The 11641-nt window shown below is 37.9% G+C and overlaps 1 protein-coding gene across 1 annotated transcript in view; it reads left to right on the forward strand.

The window, feature by feature from the left end:
* Positions 1-927: 927 nt before the first annotated feature.
* Positions 928-11641, forward strand: part of NEDD1 (neural precursor cell expressed, developmentally down-regulated 1) — a 23516-nt gene continuing 12802 nt past the window's right edge. The window contains exons 1-4 of the mRNA XM_010132382.1: positions 928-1066; positions 2984-3078; positions 5267-5383; positions 6582-6722. Of these exons, the coding sequence (XP_010130684.1) occupies positions 931-1066; positions 2984-3078; positions 5267-5383; positions 6582-6722 (489 nt within the window). The 5' untranslated portion in view covers positions 928-930. The remainder of the gene's footprint in view (positions 1067-2983; positions 3079-5266; positions 5384-6581; positions 6723-11641) is intronic.

Genomic DNA, 11641 nt, shown 5'->3' on the forward strand with positions numbered 1-11641 from the left:
GGGCTGAAGGTGCGGAGCGGGGACAGAAACCCCGTGCGAGGCGGGAGGAGTAGCGAGGGAGCGCGGGGCAGCTCCGCGGGCTGATGCCTCGGGCAACGGCTGAGCTGAGGTGGTTGTCGTCCTTGAGTTTCCTGATTAATTTTGACAGTGTTGTGCACCTCTCTTAAACATCCTGGGCCTGGGCGTGAGAATTAGTGGCCTAAAGCCACCTAGAAACGTCCCGGAAACTTTTGGCTAGAGGGTTGTTGTGCTTCGAGGTGAAGGAAAGGCTTACCGTTTGAGTCCTTGTCTGTTACTAGTTTAAAATTACCCGGAGTAAAAAGCTGAGGATAAACTTTACGAACCTGGACTCGTATAACTCTTAAAACAAAAATTAGTACGTTGCTGGCCGTGGTCTTTTTGTTTTGTTTTAAGCTGCATTGAAAAGTTACTCACTGCCGCTGGAATTCTGCTGCTTAAAGGGTTCTCAGATGACTCCGTTAGCGTGGTGAGATGAACGCCTTTAGGTCCAAGCTTCCAGCCTTCCTCTGCAACAGCCGGTTTGATTCTAGCTTGCGTATCTCCATCTGCTGGTGGGAAAAGTCCTTGAAATACTCACGGCTTCGCGTTAGGCGGCTGTAAACGGTGGAGATACAAGCATCGCTTTAGTCTCTTTACACCATAGAGGTGGTACCTTTTCCTTTGTGAAAGGGAAAATGTACATTTCCTGAAAGAATTCAAGTTACAAAAGTGTGGTGTGTCTGCTGCTTTCAGTAGCATATTCAGCCTAATGGAACTATTTGTGTAATTCTCCAAATAAATGTCCAGGCTATGAAAAAACAGTATTAAATAGTATAGATTAAATTATTTTTGTCTTGTGAAGTTGTATGTTGTATAGTTTGAGTTTTTATATACACATCGTCTTTTTTTTCCCCCAAAACAGGTGCAGCCATGCAGGAAAGCATACGTTTTGCTTCCTCGGGAGATGATGTTAAAATATGGGATTCCTCATCTCTGACTGTGGTGGAGCAGTTCAACCCACATACACCCCCACATCCAGTCAGCTCACTATGTTGGGCCAGCAATAGTATCCTTTATGTTTCAGCCATAGTTTTGTGGGTGTTATGCAAAATTTCAAAGATTTTTTTTTTTTATTAAAGCGTAAGTCACAGGCCTGATGCAGTTTTGAAGTCTTGTATAAAAAGATTTGTCTATGTTGTGAAGAAAATGTTGTGGTTCTCTGTGATAAAGTGATTTGCAAAATAAACTCATGCTGGGTAAATGCTTTGAACAAGTTTCTCTTCCTTTGGGAGGCTAACAGTTTTTTAATGATTATGATAAACTTGAATTGCCTGCCAACTGTAAAGCTTGCTCGTTTGGGTTTTTTTTCAGTAGTTGATTACAATATTCACTTTCAGTGCAGTGCTTAATTTACTGACAAGGTTGAACAAAGCAATTGCTAGTGTGGTAATATCCTATACATAGTGTAGAGAGAGAAATTGTAATGAAATATTTTGTTGGTTTCTTTTTTGCTTGAACAGCTTCCCATTGATTTTGATAGTTGACAGTCTTTGATCATGTATGCTTACCTTTTACTCTGTTGATTTCAGGAAAACCTCATACTGTTTTTCTTTGTACTGTTTGTAGGATTTACAGAGGAAGCACAAATGTGTTGAATGTGTAGGAAAACAGCCGTAGGATGATCATGATTTATGAATGAAATGGATCTGGCCCATTTAGAACTTTCATCTCTGTCTTGGAGGCCTATTAAGGGATAATGATAGGAGGTGGCAGGTGTTAGGTGAATGTACAAGAAATTCCATGAAAGTAGCATGCTGTCACGTGAACAGATTGTATGGCTGTCACGGGAAAAGGCAGTGATGTGTGATCTTGATGTAAAAGAAGGGCAAGAGGCTGGCACATAATAATTAAGTCCTGCAAGTTCCAAGTGCCTGTCCTTTCTGCAAGTAAGTGGATGTATGAGGAAAAAAGTTAAAACAGTGGGAGCACAAATTAATGTTTTAGCTGTGGAGCTTGCAGAAAAATTGAAGCGTAGATACAAATGTTTACACACGTGTGTATGTATATATAGTTTAGTGAGCTTTGACACCACAGACTGTATATAGCTATACTTCTGCCTAGTCTCATCTTCATCCCCCAAAATGGAAACAATGAAGTATCTTACACTGTATGCTTTTGAATGTTTGTTAATTGGTTAGAGGTAAAGCACTGGGTTTGTTTCTATTCTGGAAGCTAAAATGGTGCCTTAAAATAATGAAAGAAACAGCAAGCACTAATCTGCCTACCAGTTCTTTGGTGTTAAATCCAGTCAGTTAACCTGTATTCTTAAATAAGCAAATATAAAATCACAATGGGCATTGGCTTAAAGACATTTAGGACACTGATCTAAAGGATTACTCGTATGATGGGGGTGCAGAGGCAGTTTCCCTGCTCTGTTGTCCTGTATTGAAGGCTTTTTTTACTACTTTGAGGTACTTGGTTTCATTAAAGGTTCTTTTTGAGTTTTTCTTTATTTTTCTTCCCTCAGTACAGAGGGAGGCACATTAGCAAATGTTCATTGTACTCTAGACATGATATGGTGAAGTAGTTTAGCATTTGCTGTGAAGAGGACTGTTCTTTAAATCCAGTCTGCTAATAGCAACCGATATTCATTTGAACTCTAGTGATAAATGAGACTCTTACTTGGGGGTGGTGAGGAAACAAAATTGTAGTTGGGGGGAGGTGGTAAAGAGCTCTTAAATGATAGCTGCCAGATACTTCTCTCTGAAAGAAATTGCCTTGTATTGGGAAGTAAAGATGGTTGTTAATGCAAGAGCTTAATGAAAGCTTGGAAAATAGCCTTATGTTTCTATTTCTAGGTCCCTTCAACGTATAGTACTTTAGACTGTTTAGCCAATCTGTCTTCTGTTCAGTAAGGGAAACTTACTGTTGCTTTTATTAATCACTGGTGTAATACTATTGTGGTCCGTAACTTGTGACTAAGATAGATACCTGGCCACTGCTTCTGCTTCTGGTGATAAAATAGTTGTTTCAAGCTGTAAAAGCAAACCTATTCCACTCTTCCAAATAGCTGAAGGAGTAAGTATGAGTAATGCTGTTCTCTGTGTTGTGTTTTGTTTTTTTTTTCTTCCCTGCTTGCATACTGTTTGTATCACATCTGTTCTGCATATTTGGATCAGTTTAATCTTAGTATTGTAGAGTTACGATGTGTGTAAAAACATTTCCGTGTGTATAGTTAAATGCATATAAAGCTTTGGGTGAACAGTCCTTCTAAAGTAGTTCTAGTAAGAAAATACAGATGCAGTTATACCAGCATCTGGTGCTGGTAGCTTCCTGCTAGGGAAGCCTCAGTGTGATAGCCTGATGCAGTCAGCGGTTCAAACTCGGTCTAATGCTTAGGTGATGGAACAGAGCTCAAGCTTGCACTTAGTTGTCCAAATTGAATTGCCAATATCATGTATTCTGTGAACTATACATTGAAAAACCTGAGTCTATGTAAAGGTTTTTCTTGGAGTGTTGATGCACTAGCTTCTGGAAATACCTAAAATAGAAGAGCATCTGTTATAGTTGGGGTTTTTTTTACTGTTAAATGGAAGCATGGCACTATAAACTCTTCAGAAAGGTGGACTTGGTATTAGAAGAACTCTTGACATGGTTACTTGGATGACTTGTGAAGGGTTAGAGCTGGGCTGGCTCCTGACCAATGACAGATGCTCTCTATTATCCCCTCTCCCTTTTCCAAAGAGGGGAAAGAGAAAAGCAAGGAAGGGAGAGAGACCTATGGATTGGAAAAGAAAACTAGAACTGCTTTAATGAGAATAATGAAATGAACTGTATGCAATACCAATACCAAACCCAACCCCCCTGGTGGCAACTGTGTCACTGTCACCACTTATGCTGGGGAAGGTCCAGGCTGGGCTCAGCAGCAGGCAGGAACTGGGTGCAGGACTGGGATTCCAGAACTGGATTCGGGAATGCATGGCCTGGGATTGAAGGCAGAATGGACGAAGTTCTCCTCTGATGTCTGTCGTTGAAGAAGAGAAGAGAGCAAGAGTGGGCAAGACTCTCAGATTTATACCGAATATGATGTTATGGGATGGAACACCTTGTTGATCAGTTCGAGGTCACTTGTCCTGTCGGCTCCTCCCCACAGGTGCAGCCTCTGACTTTCTGCACCCCACCGTGGCACACAACATTTAGCAGTGACCTTGGTCTGCACAGGAGCGAGTACAAGCAAGAGCCTTTCTGCAGACCAGTCCCTGGCAGTGACTGTAAACATCCAGCGCTGTCACTTCTCGAAGCAGATGCTGTGTGCAGAAACATGCCGTTGACTTCAGAAGGTGCAGCTGCTTGGAAGAGACTGAGCTGGAAAGTGAAATCACTGAACAGAATGAGTTCTGTCCTAACTCAGACCAGGACAGTGTTCTAAACCATTCTGATTATTTTCCTTTGATAGCTATTGTAATGCTAATTAGGGCTAGATATTTGCAGAAAAAGTGTTCACACCAGGCTTTTAGGTAGCTGAAGTAAAGACTTGCAGAGATGGACTGTTTGTCCTGGAAATTTCACTAAATCTGATCTGTAACTAATGCAATCATTTCCAATTTTACCACGTCAGTAATTAGATGGGCTTGTTTTTTCTTAATTCAAGTCTCAGGAACTTAAAAGTGAATTTTCAACATGATAGAACTGAATAATAATTTGTCCTCAGTGTAGGTCTATCGTTAAGATTGACATTTTTTTCAAAAGCTGGTACTTCAGTGATTATTTTAAAAAGAACCACTTCACTGAATTATGAGGTTTGCTGCTATAATATTCTTTGTAATGTTTAGGGAATGTGAAGTACATGGCTTAGAAAAGTTGATTTTCTTTTAAGGAGTTTTTTTTGTAAACTTAGCATTTTCTTTTTAAAACTTAGTACCAAATGGAAGTCTGATAGCACTTTAGGGAGCTATAATTTAAAGGGAAAATACTTACTGAAGGAAGAGCTGCTAAAAAAATTTGAACTAGGAATGGGAAAATGTAAGCATTTGAGAGTTTATTAATTAATGTATTTAGATATTAAATTATATTAAGCATATGTCCAAACTGGACTGGATTTTAAATGCCGTTTGATGGAAGATGACTGTCATGTACCAATAGGTTCCATCGGTCAGTGGAACAATTCGTGTTAATGAAGATGAAAACATATCAATATGCTTTTAAGTAGGTTTGCATAAATGCTTAATTATCTTTAATGTACTTTTTTCCCCCCTTTCTTCATCAGGCAAAACAGACATGTGTGAGCTTGAATGCTAGTTCTTCATACATTGTGAGTGGAGGCCTTGATAACACTGTTAATATCTGGGATCTGAAATCTGGGAAGGTTTACCGTAGCCTTAAGGTAAGTTTAGCTGAAGAACTGCAGCTTTCGTGACTTCCAGGTTTTGCTGCCACCTGTGAAAAACAGGCTTCCTGTAAAGCATGTCTCTGTAGGATCGAGTTCATAGGTAGGAGCTAGCAGACATATGTGTCTTGTCTAACTTTGTGTTCTTTATGCACAGTAAATAGCAAATTTAATTTAATGAACATACTTTAAGTCATACTTTTTAAGTCTTCAGAATACAATTCTGTAATAACGTATATGTTCATTAATAATGTTAGATTTTCAGAATATGCTTCTTACTTTACAAATTTGTATTAAAATTCTTTGATGAGGATTTCTGCCAAGAGCAGCATTTCAAGTAATTGCTGTTTCTGCTATATCAAACAAGAAAACACTTCTGTATTTGTAGAGTAATACTGTGGAAGAGCTAATGTTCCCAGACCGAAACTGGTACATAGTTGTTGTCTTCTGACTGATCCATTATGAATTCTCTAAACCCTTGTTATGATGCACAAAGCTTAGGATAGTCTAATATATTTCCAAGAGGCCTTCAGTAGATGATTTGCCCTCATTTAGGACCACTGTTAAAGAGGCAGTAAAACTCTAGCTTTGATTTATTCCTTTTTAATGATCTTTTACAGTTACAGTTTGAAACAAAGCTACTAAGCAGCTAATACAATGTTTGAAATATCTTTTCATTCTTTTTGGGTTAGAAGTACTTGATTGTCTTCCCGTATATGTTCAGTAAACATAATGTCATCATTGCAAATGACTATACTGAAAAGAGTTTGTGTGTGTGTGGTAAATACATGTGTTAACACCTGAAGTGACAGAAGGGGAAGTTGGCAGTAGTACATCAGATTAACAGAAAGCATATTCAAATATCACTGGTTTCTAGAAGATTTTACTTTTAAAATAACATTAATGACACTTGTGGTAGATATCTCTATGGTTGTTTTATTAAAATACTGGACATAATTACAGCATCATCACTAGTAAAGCAATCTTCTGAAAACAATCACAGGTTAAAATATAATGGCCGATGCTGTTTTCTGGGGTATTTCGTAATAACTCTTAAATAATCTTTTTAAATGTTACAGATGGTCAGAAAAAAAACCATCAAGCTGAAGTTTTTCTGCTAAAAGCACAGATTTCGAAGGAATGTGGTTATCTTGGATGTCTTTAACCCTCTCTTTCTAACCTCCTTCCCCCACAGGATCATAAAGATGAAGTAACATGTGTTACATATAATTGGAATGATTGCTACATTGCTTCTGGGTCTTTCAGTGGTGAAATTATCCTACATAGTGTTACCACCAATTTATCAAGTACTCCCTTTGGCTATGGCAGCCGCCAGGTAGGCTATCTGAATTAAGTTCCTTTCAGGTATGAAGCTTTAATTCACAGTGTTTAGAAATTGAAAGTATGTTATCAGGAGCTTTTAAATTTTGTTAATCTGCTTCCTTTTAATATTTAAGAGGGCACTTACAGAAAACAAAACCAGACCATTGTGTGGTCTTTTAAGGTCTTACGTAATAGATAACATTGAAATACAAATTGCTCAAGCACCTCTACTTATATACAGGTTACAGCAAATTTTACTTTGTAGTCTCCGGTTCCTCAGGAACAAACTTCTACACATCTTAAAACTGAACAAAACCCAGTCGTCTTTACAAACCAAAGCAGAATTTCAATTCACAACTTAAATCTATATTGCAGAGAACAAAGACCGTGGGTTGTGACTTACCCAAAGTAATCAGATTTACAACTGAACAAGACATCTGTGCAGTAGGGGTGAATATAAGCCTGCATTTGGAAATAATAATTTATTTAATCTAGAGATTAAAATAGCACAGCTGCTCAAAGAAAAAAGCAATGAGGTTTTGTGTTACTTAGGTGTTTAGGTAAGATTTTTGGAAACTAGTTTGAGGGAAAGACAAACACAAAGCATATGTACTGCTTAAGGGCCTTGGTGAAGCTTTCCACTGCAATTCCATTTTGCAGACTGAAAATATATTGGGGAATTAGTAGGTATCATTAGGGGAATTCCCTTGATACAAGGGCGTCTGCAGTAGTAACTGAGCTGTGTTGTCCTGTTGGAAGTTCCAGTGTGTGTTCTTGCTGTAAATGTTGCCTTAGGCAAGTCAAGTGTTTGTGTTCTAGGCATTCTTTTAGTTTTTACTGAGTTTTATTTTTACAGAGATGGGAGCTGCCTATCGGGTGTAGAACTGTTGCTTTGGTCCTAAACCTGACCTTTAATGTCACAGGGAATACTGAAGTTGTGACTTACTCATTTTCTGTTACTGCAACAGCTTTTTCAGTCCTAGATTGCAGGTAGAGTGTGAAGTTTAATTTTTCTCCTGTCTAGCACAAACGATATAACTTGATGAAGAATCTCTTACAACTTCATGGCATCACGGGAATTGTGGTATACTTTCTCTTGAAAAATCTCCATTAAATTCAAACTATCTCTGCTCTAGGGTTCTGCAGTGTCTTTGATTCATCACCATAGTCTCATACTTATATTGAAGCAAAATTGTACTTCATACATGGTTTGACCTTAAAAATCCATCTATATAGTTGGTTCATTTTTCTGATTTGATTGTTTGTTCTTATGAAAAATGTGGAGGTGAGGCAGGAACTGCAGGAATATCCACGGCTGGATCACACAGTTGAGGTGAATATCTGGAGTGGAGACTATGTTGCTAGTTAATTGGAAAATTAAAAAAAGTTCTTATAAGGATGATTTGCATCAATCTGTTTGACATATTCAACTCTTTCCACCAAAAAGTGATTAGGATTAAGTGATGCAGGGAATAGGTATTTTGGCAGATGAAATCAAGAGGCCCACTGAGTGACCTTTAAGATGGATAAAGATATTTGAAGTGTTAAATTACAAGCACAGAGCAACTATTCACTTTCTAAAGGGTCTGTAATGTTTTCTGAAGGGGGGCAGTTATTTGATTGTAGCCTTAATACAAAATGGAATCAAGCTGTAATTGTGTAACGAGATGGCTACTTGCATGTCCCAGTTTGTCAGCTTAACTTATATCCTAAAAATTATATTTGCTCTTATGTGCAGAAATAGCTTTATTTTTGGTCTGGGTTTTTAATTGGTATTTGTAAAGAATTGCCAGATTAATTCTGGAGTGAAGCAACTATCTGAACAGTTGTGTAATTCTGTTAATCTTAAAAAGCCTTTACTTGATTTATATAGTTTAGGGGACCAGTTTCTGAAGAGTAAACTTGAATAGATACACAGTGTATTGTCCTGCTTGAGCCTGGCACTAGCTGTCTGGCTTAGTATGGGTCAGCACTCCCTAGCAACTTTTTTTACCATTGGGGAATGTGAGGTCAAACTAACCTTATAAAATTTAGCTTGTCTCTATCAATTCAGCATGATGGAATGTAGTTTCCTTGCCAGTTAATTTGTGATGGTGTATAGACTTTACAAGAATAGCCCAAGGTTGCAGTGCTTTCTGTGACTTAAACAATTTTCATATGAGTTTTGGCCTCTAATCTGTTAATTGATTTTGATTTAGAAACACCTTTGTGCTTTATTAGAGTTGAGTTCTTTCACGGAGTTATTTGGAGATCCCATAATTTGTCTTTGCTGTTGGTATTCATTTAGACTACTGGATTCTTATCTGCTTGCTGTTGTGAGGATGAATAAAGGTTTGTTTTGAAACATAATGTTTGTTCAAAGTCTTCACTGCTTGGTGCTATTCTCCTAGCAACAGGATTTAGTTTAGTTGGTTGTTTGAACAGCTGGCTAATTTGTAAAGAAATGTAATGAGTTCTGGTCACTCTATGTAGTAAAATAGCTTGAAAATCTGAAGACTCTCAACTGTGTTTACATCCGCTTTCTCACTTATAAGGCTTACTAAGGTATAAAGGAGATTAAGAAACTGTCCTATCTTTAAATAAGGTAATCAATGATGCTAGACTACTTTTGTTTTAGTTTTGGGCTTTTCACTTGTTTTCCTGTAGTAAAAAACCCTAAGTGTGACTAGTCCTTCTTAGCAAGGGACCAACCATTTTTTGAAGCACACTCTTCCTTGTTTGGCTGTCTTACTGTGAAGCTGAAAATAAAGTATACCTTTTTTTCTACAAGAAATCTACTCCAATTACAGCTAAGGCAAAAAGACGCGTATGGCTTTTTGTGCTACATTGACTGGTAAAATGTTCCCAAGAGGATTAAATTTCCACTTTGTGGTTCACTACTTTGTGCCAAATGTGTTTCTGGTAGTTCTGTGTGTGCAGAATTTCCAGAGATCATCAGGAGTTGTACGTACTAAGATGTAGTGAAACTTGCTTCATATTTGCTGCCTTTTTTTTTTCCTTCAGTCTAGACAGGTTGGTTCCAAAACCGATGACTCTTTCCAAATAATTGTCATTCATAGCTATCTTGAAATGATTTTAGTATTAGTGACTAAAGCCAGTAGAAAACAGATGACCCCTTCCCACTTTTATTCAGACACTTGAGCATATTTGAGTTTCACCTAGTGAACAGCTCTGCTGACTTAAAGCAAGTATCTCAAGTATCCCGGTAGATCCAATTCGGATAAGATACTTAAGCTTGCCAAGTCAGATTTTTCCTAATTAAACATGTCCCACACATTTCCCATTTTGTTCTGTGAATGAAACTAATCTATTATAAATTCTTGAAAGTTCTTGAGCTTCTTTATAGAAAAGTACCAATGTTTACCTTGTCTCCCACATCCCTTTTTTTTTTTTAACTAGTGAACACTGCAGTTAAACCATATGGGTAGTGTACCCTTTTTAGGCTGGGGCTTCCTATTGCTGACAGTACAAAGGCCAAGGAACTGTATTGGGGCTATTTCCAGCTAGGCTGAGTTGGAGGCTCTATTGTTCAAAATCCCAGTGAGAGAACTCTTGTTTCTAAACCATAGCTTAAAAGCAACAGGAGACAACAGATGAAGTTCAGCTTCTTTGGGGAGTAACTTGACTAGGAGTGTACCAAAATTCTGTATGATTTCATCATGCCAAGGAAAAATCAGCTTTCTTAAAAAAGACTATTTAGTGAAGCCTGTGACTACGTGTTAGTTTCTTGTCACTAGGATAGAAGAAAAATTAGAAAGATGAACAAATTAGGAAGATAGAATCTAATCTAGGAAAGAATGCATGACAGCTCAAAGAAAAGTTTACAGAATTAGGACTGGCAGAAGTACAGAGGGGTTAGAAGTAGAGAAGTCTGGTAAAGAGGAAAAAATCTGAAGAAATTAGATTTTTCTTAACACTTATAAGTAAAAGGATACACATTGCTGTTCAGTAATGGTAAATGCAGTGACATAAAAGGTAACATTTTCTCTGTGAGCACAGAGTTGATCACCATTTTTGCAGCAATTCAGTGTCAGACACTTTCATGCATATGGTGTAGGACTAAATAGCTCAAGTGTCTGATCAAGGGTAATAGTTCATCTCTTCCTGTACAAGGAGTCCCATTCCCTTGCAGCACTAGGTCACAAAAGAGAGATTCTTCTTTGTGTGCTTACCAGCTTTCATAGTGGCTGTATGTGTGTTTAAACTTTACTGCAGTGGACTCTGGATAACTTGTTGGTTTGTTGTTTGTTTTGTTACAAAATTCATGCAGAGTTGAGTCAATATTTTAAAAATAAAGACAGAATGCTACTTCAAGAAGCCTGTTCTCATTCTAAATACAGTTTCTACAGCAAATATACATCAAATGCTCTTTGATTACGGATGGGGTGGAAAATGAGGAAAATGTAGCTAAGACTTATTTTAAGTGATATAATTTTGACCACTTGCATCTTCATACTTGATGGGCTTGCTCGTCTGCGTTTCTAATTGTGCTAAGCTTAAAACTGTATTTTCACCTAGATGTTTCTGAGATACAGTGATTTCTGGGAAGAGAAATGTTTTGGTTTTGTCTTGTCAGGCAGCTTTTCGGAAATGTGGTTCTTTTATGCCTCCAGCTGTCTGGCCAAGAATTTGAAACTTGGACATATAGCATACTGTCAGGGATGCCAAATGATGCATTTGACTGTCTCATAGAAGCATGCACAGATTCAAACGCTTCCGTTCCTTCAGTCTGATCTAGCAATTGCGTTGTTGCAAATGAGGCATGTTGCTAACCTTATTCAGTGAAAGCGAGGAGTCAGTGGGAGCTTCCTCACACCTCCTTCATCAGCAATCTGAAATTAAACTGTGAAGTTGCTCTGAGGAAACACCACGACTTCCATGAGAAGTGGGGAACAGAGGTAATGTAGGGACAGTATATGAAAAAAAATAGAA

The sequence above is a fragment of the Buceros rhinoceros genome, unplaced genomic scaffold (assembly GCF_000710305.1).
Source record: "Buceros rhinoceros silvestris isolate BGI_N320 unplaced genomic scaffold, ASM71030v1 scaffold9273, whole genome shotgun sequence".
NCBI classification, from domain to species: domain Eukaryota; kingdom Metazoa; phylum Chordata; class Aves; order Bucerotiformes; family Bucerotidae; genus Buceros; species Buceros rhinoceros.